The following is a 16,281-nucleotide window of genomic DNA, read 5'->3' as shown; positions in this document are numbered from 1 at the left end:
GTTCCTCTCCCGTGTGGAAAAATAACAGGCTGGCTGACAGATGTACTGTAGCACCAGGCAAAGTGACTGCTGCCCTTCCTTTTCATTCACTAGCCTTAAAAAGTGTCTTTTTTCTTAAGTGGCTCACTGGGTAGAGTACTACATGGGCTGAGGTCTTAACATAATGAACCAGGTTCGATTCCAGGCAATTTTTCTGCACGTCTTCCACACTCTGTCCGTCCATCTTTTCTTTATCCAGTAAAGCTGACACATTTTAGCTTCTCTCAAGAACCAATTGCCTTGTATTTTTTGGGCTACAAACCAAGACAATGTTGCCTTCTGATAGAATAATCAGGCCCCCACCCCCTCTTCCATTACAATTTTTTGTGCAGGCTAAACAATAGTTGTGCTCCTTTACATGGAAGTAAACTATGAATTGAAAGTGATACCACCCTTTTTATGGAAATGGCTCCACCTAGTGCCCATGGAGCAGAACAGAAGATCATTTATCTGTAGTTTGTGAATGATGAGACAGTCAATATAATCTCATTGCACCATTTTATTTCCTAAAATACATTGTTTAGTATACATGTTTGGAGTTTAAGAAATCGAATGAACCCTTAAATTAACATATGAAAAAATGGAGTTGACACAAGTAAGCCATACTGTGAATTCTACACATTTTATACAAAAAGACAACTTAAGACAGTGCACCTTAGAGCGATAAATAGAAACCTGTTCACAAAGAATACCAGACATATATAGCTCGGAGCCACAAAAACAAACAAACAGTTTCTCTCCCTCCAGTCAGAGCATGTGTAAACCTGACAGCAGAGCAGCCTACCAGAAGATGCACCATGTCTGGCCTAAGGCATTGGAAGTGATTCAATGCAGAGTACTTCAATGGCCGCCGCGATGGTTAAGTAAATGGGAGCGGGGGACGACGACAACAAGGACGACAACACACGACGACACACAGCCTGAGGAGAAGTTCAGGATCCGCACATCACGCAGTCGTCCCGGTTCTCCAAAGAACACACCATGGCGGCCACGTTGCGTTCCTTGGTCTCCTCCGCGTTCTTGGCCGGCTGCGCCTCCTTCAGCTTCTCCTTGTTCAGGGTGAACTGGATGGGGTTGGCCGCAGGCTTGGTCCTCAGGTAGTACATGCCCGTCTTCAGACCCTGGAGGAGACGAACATGTATAAAAACGCACCCAAGCGTCATGACGCACTTCCTTGTTTGTCTCGCTGCATTGTGATGTCAGAACCCCCCGACCCGTGACTTTAAATTTACATTTAGCAGACGCTCTTATCCAGAGCGACTTGCAGTAAGTACAGGGACTTTCTCCCCGAGGCAAGTAGGGTGAAGTGCCTTGCCCAAGGACACAACGTCATGTGCACCGGCCGGGAATCTAACTGGCAACCTTCAGATTACTAGCCCAATGCTCTTCCCGCTCCGCCACCTGAACTTTACCTGCTTCCAGCCGTAGAAGTGCATGCTGGTGAGCTTTCCGTAGTTGGGCTCGGCAATGTGGATGTTTAGGGACTGACTCTGGTCGATGAAGGCGCCCCTGTCGGCCGCCATCTTGATGATGGTCTTCTGGGACACTTCCCAGACGGTTTTGTACAGCTCCTTCAGGTCCTTCGTAATCTCAGGAATTTCCTGCAAAAGGCCACAGCCACACAATTCAGACAAGCGAATGCGCTAAATGAATTTTTAGGCAAAGACACGCCAGCGGGTGCCACGTATGAAGGGAGGTTGTGAATTCACATGCTCACCTGGATGGAACCATTCTGAGAGATGAGTTGGTTCTTCATGTCCTCGTTCCAAAGCCCTCTCTCCGTCAAGTCCTTCAACAGGTGAGGGTTCACAATCTGTAGAGAAGACAACGTCAAAATGTCAAATAGAAAACCCTCGAGGGGGGGGGGGGGGGGGGGGGGGTGAAGTCAAGCAGGTGACGGAGGTGAGGAGGGAGTAGAGACCTGGAACTCGCCGGAGAGGACCCTGCGGGTGTAGATGTTGCTGGTGTAAGGCTCGATGGACTCGTTGTTGCCCAGGATCTGGGCTGTGGAGGCGGTGGGCATGGGGGCCAGCAGCAGGCTGTTCCTCACGCCGTGCCTGAGCAAAGACAGACAAAAACAGGGATCACACATCCATTAAGAGACAGGAAGGATGGTCAAACATGGTCTCATCCATCCATCTATCTATCTCTCTTTTTTTTTTTACTACCATGTTCATTGTCAGCACCCACACCGCCAGAGCAAATTCCTTGTATGTGAAAATGTACTTGGCAATAAAACGGCTTCTGATTGGATAGATGTTGCCACTCTTTGGGTGTATGCAAACATGATTCAGTGTTTCGAGTTTGCATTTCTGAGAAATGCAAAGTGACAGTCTCGTGGCACGAGTTCGCAGCACTTACTTGGCAATTTTCTCCTTGAGCAGTTTCCAGTCTAACAGGTCTGTCGGGGTTTTCTCCCACATATCATACTGAAGGATCTGAAACAAAACCACAGACCGGCTTGATTACAAAAAGCAACCCAATGATAAGCTCAGCTGTATTGCTAGGATCGAAGGTCCGTGAGGGTAGTCGTCGCATATGAAAGAGCTAGACTCAGAGAGACTTGATTAAAAAATTGAAATCCCAACTCACGCCTTTGCTGACGGGACAGCCGGGGTAGGTCTCGTAGGGTCCCAGTTCGGCCGCCAGCTCACAGCTGGACTCCAGGGCAGCGTAGTAGATGGTCTCGAAGATCTGGATGTTGAGGAGCTGGGCCTCGGGGCTCTCGAAGGGGAAACGCATCAGGATGAAGGCATCTGCCAGGCCCTGCACGCCGATCCCGATGGGCCTGTGACGCTTGTTGGAGTTCTCGGCCTGGTTTTCAGAGGGTGGTGGAAACGGATTGGTTTTGTGATGTCAAGAAACTGCTAGGCCAGATGAAAAAAAAAAAAAAAAAACTCGGGTCAAGGCCCCGAGAGCTCACCTCTGGAATGGGGTAGAAGTTGATGTCGATGATCTTGTTGAGGTTCTTGACGATGACCTTGGTGACGGCAGCCAGCTTCTTGAAGTCAAAGCTTTTCTCCGGGGTCACGTACATGTTGAGGGCGAGGGACGCCAGATTACACACGGCCACCTGAGGCGTGTCAAGGAGGAGGGGGAAAGAGAGTAATAAAGTTCCCTGACTTGCATTTCGTTTGTGCGGCAACTACAAAACATTCAATGACATTTCAAAGAGCCGTCATTCAAGGGGTTTGGGATAAATGGTTCTCCCTGCGCACGTGGACCTGTAGGGTCACCCTGTGACATTTCCCCGTGTGGATGGACGGATGGTTTCCCCCCTCCCGCCGCCCTCACCTCGTCATGACTGGTGTACTCCACGATCTCGGTGCACAGGTTGCTGCTCTTGATGGTCCCCAGGTTCTGCTGGTTGCTCTTCTTGTTGCAGGCGTCCTTGTAGAGCATGTACGGGGTCCCAGTCTCTGTCTGGGACTCGATGATGGCGTGCCACACCTGCTGGGCCTTGACCACGCGCTTGGCCTTGCCCGCCTTCTCATACCTGGGGGCACACGGCAGGGGGGGGGGGGGGGTGAGACTGGCCGTCTCTGCAGCAGAACAGGGAGAGGAGGGTTTTGGTTTGTGAAAATGGTCTTACTTGGTGTAGAGCTTCTCAAACTCCTCCCCCCAGCATTCGTCCAGCCCTGGGCAGTCACTGGGGCACATCAGAGACCATTCCTGTTGGTGGAACATAACACAATGAGTACTGAAGCCCGAAAAGGCAGCCCACCCCCCCCCCCCCCCCCCCTTTACAAATCATCAGCATCAACAGAAATACTCCCATTGAACTAATGAGTCAAGATAAGAGCCCGAACGATAAAGGATTTTTAAGGCCCATATCGATACAAATATTTGGTGATCGACTGGTAAATAGAGAATGTCGCCTTTCGACTCAGCTCTTTCTTCACCACGACGGACCGATGCAGAGCCCGCATCACTGCGGACGCCGCACCGATCCGCCTGAGATACTTGACCTCCTCCGCTTGGGTCAAGATCTCCTCCCCGACCCGGAGATTGCACTCCACCCTTTTCCGGTCGATAACCATGGCCTCAGATTTGGAGGTGGCGATTCCCATCCCAACCGCTTCGCATTCCGTTGCAAACCGCTCCAGTGAGAGCTGAAGGTCGCGGGCCGATGAAGCCATCGGGACCAAATCATCCGCAAAAAGCAGCGACCCGATCCTGAGGTCGCCAAAACTGACCCCCTCAACGCCCTGGCTGCGCCTAGAAATAATATCGGTCGGGCTCTAGTCAGAATGTGTTTTGTTTTTTTTGCCAACCTGGTTGCTCTCCACTCTCTTCATGAACAGATCAGGGATCCACATGGCGTAGAACAGGTCCCTGGCCCTCTGCTCCTCCTTCCCAGTGTTCTTCTTCAGCTCCAGGAAGTCAAACACGTCAAAGTGCCAGGGCTCCAGGTACATGGCAAAGGCCCCGGGTCTCTGGGAGTGGAGGGGGAAGAAGGAGAAGGAGAAAGATGAACCCAGATGAGGGTGCACGGGTACAGATGTATCCCAGAGCAGAGGGTGTGCGCGTCCCAGAGCCATCAGACAGGGGTGATAGATATGGGGTCATCTTTGCGCAGAGCACTAATGTACATCTGTGGTCATCATGTGGCTCAGGGGGAGGGGCGGGTGACACCTAAGGGGGGGGGGGGGGGGGGGCGCAGCCAGGCTTTTCTTACCTTGTTGCCTCCCTGGTCGACGTAGCGCGCCGTGTTGTTGTACACCCTGAGCATGGGAACGAGTCCGTTGGAGTTCCCGTTCGTCTGCGAAACAAACACGAGTGGCGTGAGTCACTCGATCGCAAACCTTTTTTTAAAAAATTATTATTAAAAAAGGCAAGCAGCTACTCGTGTCGCCGTCGCGCGCGACCTACCCCAGCAATGTAACTTCCTGTCGCTCTGATGCAGCTGACTGCCACGCCGATGCCCCCTGCCGACTTGGAGATGAGAGCGCACTGCTTCAGCGTGTCGTAGATCCCCTCGATGCTGTCGTCCTTCATGGCCAGCAGGAAGCAACTGGTGACAGGCCAGAAAAAAAACCCACATTATATCGTCAAGACGTTTACATTTAGCAGACGCTCTTATCCAGAGCGACTTACAGCAAGTACAGGGACATAACCCCGAGGCAAGTAGGGTGAAGTGCCTTGCCCAAGGACACTACGTCATTTAGAACGGCCGGGAATCGAACCGACAACCTTCCGATGAATAGCCCAACTCCCTAACCTCTCAGCCATCTGACCCCCCCCCCCCATCCTTGTCCCTTGTCATCCGGCACACCCCTACCTAGAGAGCTGCGGGCGGTTGGTGCCGGCGTTGAAGAGAGTGGGGGAGGCGTGGGTGAACCACTTCTCCGACAACAGGTTGTAGGTCTCGATGGCTGCGTCAATGTCCCTCTTGTGGATCCCGACGGACACCCTCATGAGCATGTGCTGTGGGCGCTCGGCAACTGCACCAAAAAGGGGGTCAAAAGAGGTCAATACAGTGTTCCAAGACACCTTCCGCTCGGTCTGTGGAACCAACCGAACAGGAAACCGCATGTGTCAGCTCACCTTTCCCGTTAATCTTCAGTAGGTAGGAACGTTCCAGCGTCTAGTATGAGAACAGACATTAAAGGATTACTTGCTGCACGTTCCCACATGAGACAAGGAATGAGGTCAACAAATAGAAAATTACCTTGAAGCCAAAAAAGTTGTAGGAAAAGTCACGGTCATAGATGATGGCTGAATTGAGGCGCTAGAAAACAAACAAACATTTACATTTAGTCATTTAGCAGACGCTCTTATCCAGAGCGACTTACAGTAAACACAGGGACATTCCCCCGAGGCAAGTAGGGTGAAGTGCCTTGCCCAAGGACACAACGTCATTTGGCACGGCCGGGACTCAAACTGGGAACCTTCAGATTACTATCCCGATTCCCTAAACGCTCAGCCACCTGACTATCAAACAATGAGTACAGTTGCATACTACTGTTTAAAACCATGTACCCATAATTCCTTATGTTGGCATCAGAAGCCCTCAACTTCGACTTACATCCTTGTGTTCGAGGACGATATCAAGAGTCTCCTTGCAGATCATGGGGGAGTGACGTCCGTTTAATGGGTTGACATATTTGTAAAGATCTTCCATCACATCTACAGACAGAAGAGAGAGTCAGCAGAGCAGGACTATTCATTCCCCTGAATACACAAGTACTGTGAAGCCGGAAAAGGATCAGTTGAACAACTCACCACTGAACACTTTCTTGGTCTCCTTGTGAAGGTTGGAAACGGCGATGCGGGCGGCCAGGATAGCATAGTCGGGGTACTTGGTGGTGAGTGTGGCAGCTATCTCTGCAGCCAGAGTGTCCAGTTCGACAGTGGTGACTCCATTATATAAACCCTGGATCACCTTCATTGTAATTTGGGTCTGTGTGGACAATGATGGATGGTTAGGGAAGTTGAAATGTTACTTACGCGTTGTATAAAAATGAAGTGCTATGGGTTTGCAAGAGATTCTTAACTTACGGGATCCACAAAGTCAGAGTTTAGTCCATAACACAGTTTCTGGATCCTGAAGGTGATTTTGTCGAACATGACACGCTCTTGGCGTCCATCTGAAAGAAATGTCACCTTCTTAATACAACAACTGATACATGACAAGTGTGGCTTTTTTTCAGCATTCAATTCCAAATTGAATTCACGTTAACGTCTTATAAGACGTTCTCCTATTATTCTTATTATCCAAATAATCTAAGCAAGGGTACTAGTAAATTTAAAACGTTAATCCACCCTATCATTCAAGATAGCTAGATGATAGCCCATAAAGGCAGCACCAAGAAGATCATAAATTTGACAGCCAGAATAACGTTCGAGCTCGAGACATCCTCTATAATCATTCCAGTTCTTGATCTGTTCATATTTGCTGATTAGCTGACAATGTCCACATGCATTGTAAACAGGTTAAGAAACGCCTTAGCAGCTAACTTTAGCCTTGGAAGCTAACTATTGGCGCCAACTTTGACAAAGGGACCAGCTGTGGAATATTCAAAGCACTTGACTTGCCTGTCTCGATAGCCTGGTTGACAATCAATACCCCATCAAAAGTTACAGATAGCCATCACAACAAATGCTCCAAGATTAAACTATAATCTTAATAGGACTTTAATACACTTTATGTAATAAGAGCAATTGAGCTTGCTATCTTAAAGCTAGTTAGCTAGCTATCAACCTATTACTATTCAGATAGCTCTAATCATCTACACTTACCACGCGATTAGAACTCACAGACTGACCAGTTGGTAAACAAAGGAAGGATTTGCTAGCTAACTAGCTAAAGTCATTGTGCACAAAGTGCACTATCTGGCAAGTTTGAGTTAGCAAACCCCGAGAAATATAAATAAACCGGGTTGACAGCAGTAAAGACACTCACCTCGCTTGATAACATGCATGTTGACTATTTGTCTTCACACAAAACGGCTGCAAAAGAAAAGGGTCTCACACTGCTGTAGAACGACTCAAACTATTATATGAATAACACTGTCCTACGAAGATCCAACCAAGCCTTCCTGTTGTAAGAGAGAACGCGCGAATATGACACACAGTCCCGCCAAGCATTAGATTTGTACCAAACTTGCAGCCAATCCGTGGTAGGTATGTTCGATTTCATGCGACGCCGGCGTCGCCTGCAGCAGCCTGCAGCCCGGCTCACTTGAAGCAGCCAATGGCATTCTCAGTTGTAAGGCAGCCGGCTGCAGCCGACTGTTGGCCCCGCCTTTGCTGCATGAAGTCGAACACACCTAATCACACTAACCGGAAGTGGAGAACTAAAGCAGGTGCCAGTCTGGCGTTTTTTTTTTAAGTCACTTTAAAGAAACAAGTTCCCAGGCTTTCTCACATAATATAAATACATGTCTATAATCTTTAATTAATTAATTAATTAATTTCTGGGTCTTTGGTAAGTTATTACACAGCGATGTACAGCAATGTGTAAAAACTACTGTTGAAAGCAGACTGTATAGCCTATATAACATTTATTTTATTACAGCTATAGGCTAGGCTACAGTCTATGGTTGAAAGCATCAACATTACAATAACTATAATAACGATGTGTCAAGGGATGTTACAATAAACGATTGTCAAAACGTGTATTGGTGTTTGATCTGTTGATATGTTATAACACATTGATCCAAACCCAGACACAAATAACCCGATTAAATAAATCCCGAATTGTATTGATGATGGAGGGGCCTGGCCACCCTAGGCTACTACTCCTTACCATAATATATTTTTAAATAATTGTGTGCAAACTGATAGCGTGTAAGCATATAGCACATACATATATGTATGTCAATAGGCCTCACTTTACATCCCAGTTCTTTTGATTTTATTTGCCTGAATCTTCCACGCATAGGTTGAGTTAGAGTCTGAGAATGTGTTCAGAATAGGCTATATCTGTACGGTTAATAGCTTTTCTTTCTTGCATCGCTTTGTATGCACTCATGAGCAAAACGCAATTTAGTTCACAAATCATATATGACCCTAATCATGTATTATAGAGCATTCAAACAGAAGAGGTGGTTTCGTACTGAGTATTGTGAGGAGGGACGATTAAAGAAAAAAAACTTAAATTTCCTGTTGGTGCAATTGTGGTTTCCTCCGTGTCTCATGAGTGCAGTTGAAAACTGTATCGGTGTTGCATGGCATGTCAAATTGAAGGCAAGGCGGAGCTTTCAATCATACCGATGGGGATATCCTCCTCATGCGCCTAAAATATTTAACCCCAAACGTTTCTAATGCCCCATATCTCTCTCACACTGATGACATCGCAAACGGGTTTGTGGTTGGTTTCTAGCGCAGTGGCCTCTGAAAAGGTGTGGTTTGACAAGGTGAGATGGATATTTGCTGTCTTTAGAAAGAGGGCGTGCTTTACAACGCCCTGTCTCTCTTTGTGTGAAGGCTGCACCTGCGCTATAGCCTACACAGTATTTGGACACTTTCCGGCTATAGCCTATCGGCCTAAGTGAACTTAGTAGGGTAACATTTGCACAAGCCCCGGACTTTTCCACCAGCGAGGGTTCTTTTATGAAACCTTTATCTCAACAATGTATCGCTCATTCTGGAAAAGAAAGTGATTCAAAACCAGGAGAAATGAGCGAGGAAGCCAAAGTGGCACCTGGTTACACGGCGACAACAACACCGCACCAACAGGTAGGAAATAATTTGGAAATGTATTTGCTCACCCCCGGGTACCGGTAGGCTAATAATTTTGGAATGTGTTTCAAGTTTGCCTATACATTGAGTCATGCATCGGGTGATACAACACCGGCACGTCTCGGACGTAGTGAAAACTTTAGGGAAGCGAATCACAATCGGCTACAGACTATATGGTCATCACTTTGTGGTTCTTAAAATATGTTTTTTATTTTTATTTATTTATCCCAGTTTATGAAGTGAACTTAGTTCGAACTTTACACGTATCTCGTGACTTTATGCAGAAGTGTAAAAATGGCCTTAACATGTTTTCGTTTATGGACGGTGATGCAAGGGATGATGTTGGGGGTTGACGACGTTGATGATCGAAGTTCCAATGGAAATACAATTGTTGCTTCCTCTTTGTGACCTTTCTCGAATTCACCTCTTGTTTAAAACTGGTTTAGCCTGACATTGGCCTTATTTATTCACATGCGAACAATCAGCAGACAGCCACACAATGCCCCCGGATACGAGGAGTAAACTTAAATCGTCCAGTTTATCTCCAGTGTAGATCGGTTACCCAGAACGTTATGATATGTAACTTATTGTCTTAAGCACAAATGCTTCCTAAATCGGAGCAAGTACATAACGACTCGATTTAGAAGTTACTCTCCACTCACCACATTAACAAGCTGATACAAAAACAGGATAAAAGTCAGCACCACAAGATGTAGGTGAGGGAGAAGGATTAGGGTTACATTATGTAAACACAAATCATGGATCAACTGATAACACAATAAATCCCAGTTTGCTGGTCCTGATCATGTTTAATCTCCGTTTGCTTTTTTAGAATCCCGCACAGCTGAATGGACTAACCTTGACACATGATGTCACCAGTTCTACATCCCAACCTCCGTTTGAATCTCAACCCACACCCCCGGCATCTCCCCCTGAACCTTACCTTCCTAGAGAGCAGTGGGGAGGAAAATATGAATTCCTACTCTCTTGTATTGGATACTGCGTGGGACTGGGAAATGTGTGGAGGTTCCCCTACCTCTGTTACCGCAATGGAGGAGGTGAGTAACCCACAACCAAGCTGGTATTCAGGTTTTGGCAACCAAACTGTGAATGTGGCTTTCGTGAGGGAAGATGAATTGTTATTGAAATTGTTGCCTATAATGTTACCATAGCCTGTAGGTCTGCACTTTCCTCTTCCCTGTCATGCCTTTCTTCTGGGCTAACCGAACAGCGGAAACCACGCTCATGTAATCACAGCCGGTGGGTAGAGCCGGCACTTAGGTCATTCTTGTAACCTATCCTGTAAAGCAAAGCCAGGAGTATTATTCAGAAACCCCCTGAGCTGTGATCTCCAGGAAAAATGTGGGTCATTTTCTGATAGCTATACTACATACTATAAAACAAACATCATATAAGAATCATAAGATGATAAGATTGACATGGCGAGACTTTATTGCGAGGAAATGAACAGAAATAACTGTTGCTTCGCACTGGCGGCCTTCCAGTTTCAGCCGGGTACTTTATAATGTTTTCAGGACAGGTCCCTACAGGCGTTGGGTGTCGTGTGTGTGTGTGGCAGCTCAATGTTACAAAACAAACAAATGTAGCCGTTCTCGATGCGCACACCCTGCTCGTTAAATTGTCGGTCTCATTTGGGAACGTCTCCCTACATTTACATTGAGTCATTTAGCTCTTATCCAGAGCGACTTACAGTAAGTACAGGGACATTCCCCCCCGAGGCAAGTAGGGTGAAGTGCCTTGCCCAAGGACACAACGTCATTTTGCAGGGCGGGGAATCGATCCGGCAACCTTCTGATCACTAGCCTGACTCCCTCACCGCCCAGCCATCTGACTCCTCTATACTCCCTGCACCAGGTGTGTTCCTGATCCCCTACTTTATCATGATGTTCTTCACCGGAGTCCCCCTCTTCCTCATGGAGCTGAGCCTCGGTCAGTATGGAGCGGCGGGGCCAATCACGGTGTGGAAGTGCTGCCCTCTCCTAAAAGGTAGCCCCCCTTGGCATTGAAACATTACATTACATTTACATCATATTTAGTCATTCAGCAGATGCGCTTATCCAGAGCGACTTACAGCAAGTACAGGGACATCCCCCCCCCGAGGCAAGTAGGGTGATGTGCCTTGCCCAAGGACACAATTTCATTTGGCACGTCCGGGAATTGAACCAACAACTTTCTGATTAATAGTCCGACTCCCTAACCACTCGGCCATCTGAAACGCCCTTTACAGCCGTGTAGTAACAATGACTAAGGCGCCAACGACAATGAGATTACCGGTCGCACAATGTTCCCTTGTCTTTACACACTGATGTGTTTCTGTCTCCAGGCATTGGCATTGGAATGCTCTGCGTTTCCACTCTGGTATGCCTCTACTACAATGTCATCATAGCCTGGACCTTCTACTACCTGTTCAGTTCCTTCCAGAGCCCTCTGCCCTGGTCTTGTGAAGCCCTGGCTAACGTTGCCCTCTGTGGCAACATGACCTCTGGAAACCGTTCGTCCGGCAGAACTCTCAGCCCCACCGAGGTGTTCTGGAAGTACGTGCTTCTTGACATTTTAAAATGTGTTTCAGAGAAGTTTAAAAGACAGCTAGAATATGGTAACCAGTCCTTTTCAGAAAAAGCTAGGACTGTGTGAGAACATTTCGACAGATAAGCTGCAGAGGTTCTGTAAACAGAAAAGCTCAAAGGGTGACTGTCCATAACTACCATCTATTTTAAAGGACTGGTTTGGTGTGTGTTTGTGTCTCCTGTGCCTCAAGCTTGCAGATTAGGCGGGGTGGAGAGAGACAATTCTCATTACCATGAGAGCTTTGCATGGCAGTCTGAAGCTAAGTGTGTAGTGTGTTTGATGAGTGTACGTTGTGCGCCTGTCTATGTGTGTTGTAGTGAGCGTGTCCTGGGTGTAGTAAACAGCAAGGGCCTCCACGACCCAGGCCCTGTCAGGTGGCCTCTGGCCCTCTGCCTCCTGGCTGCCTGGATCATCATCTTCCTCTGCATGATCAAGGGAATCCGCAGCTCTGGGAAGGTGAATCCGCCGCCTGGACGTCTGTGATCCGCTGCAAACCAGAACCAGACACTTTGACGGATTGTTCCGTCTTCCACGGCTGTTGGCGCCATCAATCTAATGCCTCCTGTTTCCGGACTGTTCCCTCAGGTTGTTTACGTGACGGCCACTTTCCCCTACTTTGTCCTCATCGTTTTGATCATCCGAGGAGCCACGCTTGAAGGGTCCCTGCAGGGGGTGGCCTTCTACTTGACGCCCGACTGGGAGAGGCTGGCCAGGGCACAGGTACAGCCCCTAGTCCCGACCTGATGGGCGGGCATAGCTATAGATAGCAACACAAAGCACAGTAACATAGCAACTATCAAGTCTTAACAAGTTTAATTTGTTTCCTCTTTCCTTGTACCCAATTAAGTTGAGTTGTGTATTCCACTGCTGCACAGGTGTGGAACGATGCAGCATCACAGATCTTCTACTCTCTGGGCATTGGTTTTGGAGGGTTGCTCTCCATGGCATCCTATAATAAGTTTGACAACAATGTGATCAGGTTTGTCCTTGTACCTTCTCTGCACTGTACATACGACTGGCTACAGACACGGTGTGTGTCTCTGCTCTGCCAATGACTGGAACGTATTACAAAAATCTCTGAAGCTGGAGACTTTCATCTCCCTCTCCAGCTTTAAGCACCAGCTGTCAGAGCCGTTCACAGATCACTGCTCTACCTCATCCCAATAATGTATTGATTTATTTATTTAATCTTGCTCCTTTGCACTCCAGTATTTCTACCTGCACTTTTATCCTCAGTGTTAAACTGTTTCATTTGTAATTACTGTGCTTATTATGCTTGTTTATTCTGTGAAACTCTGTTGTATGTGTCTTATTGCTATGTTGTATCTTGGCCAGGTCGCAGTTGTAAATGAGAACTTGTTCTCAACTAGCCTACCTGGCTAAATAAAGGTGATTTTTTTTTTATATTATAATTTCAGGGACACTCTGGTGATCACCATAGGGAACTGCAGCACCAGCTTCTTTGCAGGGTTTGCCATTTTCTCCATTCTGGGTCACATGGCATGGAAGAAGGGAGTTCCGGTTGGGGAAGTAGCAGACACAGGTAAATGGATGAAACTGCATGTTGTTCCTCCATGTTTGGACACTGGTATTGGTATGAAGGAGGAGTCACATTCAAGTTTCACCAAGCTATTCTATGACGTTCTTATTCCAGGCCCTGGTTTGGCGTTTGTTGCTTACCCAGAAGCCCTTGCTTTGCTGCCAGGCTCTGTGTTCTGGTCCATTCTCTTCTTCCTAATGCTCTTCATGCTGGGCGTCGACACACTGGTAAGAAATACAGGTCTGGTCACTCCAACTGACAACAGTATCCAAGTGTATTTGCAAGCTAAAGATATACATTCAATTCCCTTTTTTATGTTTGATGTATTTTTGATTTTGTCTCCTTGTAGTTTGGAAACATGGAAGCCATCACTACAGCGTTCGTGGATGAATTTCCCCAGCTCAGAGCAAACCTGAAGCACAAGTCTCTGTTCCTGGCACTACTGTGTTTTGTTTTTTACTTGATGGGTCTCCTGCTAATCACCGATGTGAGTGTGAGATTGGTGAAACTAGGGAGTCAGATGGCTGAGCGGTTAGGGAATCGGGCTAGTAATCAGAAGGTTGTCGGTTCGATTCCCGGCCACGCAAAATGACATTGTGTCCTTGGGCAAGGCACTTCACCCTGCCTTCCTCGGGGAATGTCCCTGTACTTACTGTAAGTCGCTCTGAATGTCTGCTGAATGACTAATGGAGCTTGTATGTGTCTGTGTTTGTGTTGACGACTGTCTTCTTTAAATAGGGAGGCATTTACTGGTTCACCCTCATCGACTCCTTCAGCACTAGTTTCGGTCTCATCATCATCACCCTCTTCATGTGTATTGGCATCTCCTTCTTCTATGGTATTACCTTTTATCCATCCTCAATCTCTGATTGACCAATCCACAGTCTTCATGCTAAACCCTGTTAACATGTACCGGTTTCACCCTTCACACTAGTATTGCCACGTCAGGTAATTCAGGTTCTGTAGAATCGGTTTGAGATCTCACCTTTCTTTCTTCTTCTTGGGTTGGGGGTCCTGTTTCCACAGGGGTGAACCAGTTTTGTCAAGACATCCTCGACATGATCTGCCGTTGTCCTCCGTGGTGCAGCAAAGTGCTGCTCTACTTCAAAGCATGTTGGGTATTTTGCACCCCATTTCTGCTGCTGGTGAGGACTAATATCATTTCATGGACTCATTTCATTTCCTGAACCATATCATTGATATGATCTTCTCATTTTAGTTGTTGGAAAGTATCTTACTGCTGCATCCTCAGAAGGGTGAATAATTTATAGACAGACAGGCTGTGACATTCAATCGCCTCTCCCTATTCTGTTTCCCTATTTCTCTATGTTCCCCTTTTTTTTTAAATTGTACTCAGTGTGTAGGTACAGGGTAGCTATCTGTCTATACACAGTATGTGTTGTCATAAGCTCTTACATTGGCGACGTGTCAAAACAGTGTTTGTCTGTTTCTTTGCTTTGACCTGGCGTTTCTGTGTCTGTGCTTTCAGTTTATCCTGACCTATGTCTTCATAGAGATGTACCGCACCCCTCTCCACTATGGGTCCTACGTGTTCCCTCTATGGGGCAAGGCCTTGGGGGTGTGCATGGGTGCCACCTGCTGTCTACAGATCCCCATCTGGGCGATTGTAGCTATCTGCAGAGAGTCTGGGACACTAAAAGACGTCAGTACCACCCCCTGCCGTGCACCCATCGTCACTGAGGCTGTGTTACACCATGGCTGTCACGTCACTAACAGTACAGCTGATCTCTTAAGAGATTTCCATCTACCTTGGGCCCCAAGATCGGTCGTACCACCGTGAAAACGGTCATCGACCCCCAAGTAGCCCATTCTGAAACGAGTCACTTATTCTTTCCCCTTCTTTTTTTGTCTTTGTGAACGTAGCGTTTCAAGAAATCTATCCGACCTCTGAATTCCTGGAGGGTGAACGACCTGCACAGCGATGGGACGGAGGAGCGAGTGGAGCCCGAGAGAATCGAGGCTCCATTCACGGTCAACCTCACAGACTTTGACTTTACCGCCACCACCTGGGAAGATGGAACGGACACTTGAAAACAAACGTACAGATATTTTACATGACGCGATCAAGAGTCTCTCCGTCTTGCTTTTGGCCCAGGCCCAGCTAAGATTTAGCTTGTCGGCGAGTGGCCATCTGAAAGGCACAGACTGGCAGCTGTTACCTAAGGACAATATGAATGGATCTTTTTTGATATTTATGCTTTTATGTATTGTACGAGCGTTTTTTGTCTCCACTCTACGCGATCGACATGGATGTGTACTGTGGAATGCATTTGCAGAAAGTGTTTTTCGTCCTTCACTGGAAGAATGCAAACTTGGCAGACAAAAGCTGACTTGGTGTCTACTGGTAGACTGGCGGAATATATAAGGCTGTCACCCTCTTTTTACATTCTCAGATTATGATCACATCAGATGGTCAAAGAAGACCATTATACTAACTTTTATATTATGGAGGAATAAAAGTAATCTAATACGAAACTTTTACTTGTCATCCGTTGCCTTTTAAAAAAACTGCCTGTCAACCCGTCTGACAAATAGGGGCAGACATATCTGTTTGCCTACTTTTTTCTTAGAAAATCTTTGTTATATCTGAATACATCATTGGTTGTAACTTCCTTGAAATTAGTTTTAACGGGTTGGGATGTCTGTATCCATTATAATTTTGCGTTGACATATTCCACCTGTCAACTTAATTCTAGGTAAATACAAACAACTCGTAATGGTTATACACCCAATTTAATAGTATCAGTAAACATAATCAAACACTAGAGAGTAAATCAAATATCCAATATCTAATAAATCTTCAAGGTTCCAACATAAATAAACATCTAAAAAATAAAATAAAAACATTCAACATTTGACACCTTACAGTAGCTAATTTGAAACCGTTGAAATAGTTCAATCATATG

The 16,281-nt window shown here is 46.6% G+C and overlaps 2 protein-coding genes and 1 non-coding gene across 3 annotated transcripts; 1 reads left to right on the top strand and 2 right to left on the bottom strand.

Moving 5' to 3' along the window:
* Window positions 1–523: 523 nt before the first annotated feature.
* On the bottom strand, window positions 524–7,634 carry rrm1 (ribonucleotide reductase M1 polypeptide). The gene is made up of 19 exons (XM_084683715.1): window positions 7,445–7,634; window positions 6,541–6,629; window positions 6,265–6,442; window positions 6,068–6,168; window positions 5,711–5,770; window positions 5,587–5,626; window positions 5,321–5,483; window positions 4,912–5,053; window positions 4,718–4,801; window positions 4,314–4,475; window positions 3,632–3,711; window positions 3,334–3,535; window positions 2,963–3,112; window positions 2,632–2,853; window positions 2,401–2,477; window positions 1,961–2,096; window positions 1,757–1,852; window positions 1,452–1,640; window positions 524–1,160 (listed from the first exon to the last, which is right to left on the bottom strand). Exons 1-19 carry the CDS (start codon window positions 7,461–7,463, stop codon window positions 972–974), a joined length of 2,379 nt encoding a protein of 792 aa, XP_084539841.1. The 5' UTR covers window positions 7,464–7,634; the 3' UTR covers window positions 524–971.
* Window positions 4,575–4,651, bottom strand: LOC146246169 (small nucleolar RNA SNORD83). Its single transcript, XR_014735323.1, has one exon. It is a non-coding gene; the product is annotated as a small nucleolar RNA SNORD83 (small nucleolar RNA).
* Window positions 7,635–9,042: 1,408 nt separating the features above from the next.
* On the top strand, window positions 9,043–15,850 carry slc6a7 (solute carrier family 6 member 7). The gene is made up of 14 exons (XM_084683717.1): window positions 9,043–9,222; window positions 10,058–10,283; window positions 11,101–11,232; window positions 11,570–11,780; window positions 12,132–12,270; window positions 12,400–12,534; window positions 12,690–12,793; window positions 13,233–13,357; window positions 13,469–13,581; window positions 13,704–13,841; window positions 14,093–14,192; window positions 14,381–14,499; window positions 14,844–15,017; window positions 15,239–15,850. The coding sequence occupies exons 1-14, from the start codon at window positions 9,097–9,099 to the stop codon at window positions 15,404–15,406; spliced, it is 2,010 nt and encodes a 669-aa protein (XP_084539843.1). The 5' UTR covers window positions 9,043–9,096; the 3' UTR covers window positions 15,407–15,850.
* Window positions 15,851–16,281: the final 431 nt, after the last annotated feature.

This window comes from Hypomesus nipponensis, chromosome 20, assembly GCF_054491055.1.
Source record: "Hypomesus nipponensis isolate SF chromosome 20, ASM5449105v1, whole genome shotgun sequence".
NCBI classification, from domain to species: Eukaryota; Metazoa; Chordata; class Actinopteri; order Osmeriformes; family Osmeridae; genus Hypomesus; species Hypomesus nipponensis.
Note: the sequence above shows the minus strand (reverse complement) of the source record. Positions and strands in the feature narration are given on the sequence as shown.

Bases quoted from the DNA above. Each gene is read 5' to 3' on its own strand.
- rrm1 (XM_084683715.1), bottom strand. The intron at 5,484-5,586 runs GTGAGCTGACAC...TTTTTGGTGCAG, and splicing joins ACTGAAGATTAACGGGAAAG to TTGCCGAGCGCCCACAGCAC. The intron at 3,712-4,313 runs GTTGGCAAAAAA...TTCCACCAACAG, and splicing joins AGAGAGTGGAGAGCAACCAG to GAATGGTCTCTGATGTGCCC.
- slc6a7 (XM_084683717.1), top strand. From the start codon at position 9,097: ATGAAACCTTTATCTCAACAATGTATCGCTCATTCTGGAAAAGAAAGT. The intron at 9,223-10,057 runs GTAGGAAATAAT...TTGCTTTTTTAG, and splicing joins CAACAACACCGCACCAACAG to AATCCCGCACAGCTGAATGG. The intron at 11,233-11,569 runs GTAGCCCCCCTT...TTCTGTCTCCAG, and splicing joins GTGCTGCCCTCTCCTAAAAG to GCATTGGCATTGGAATGCTC.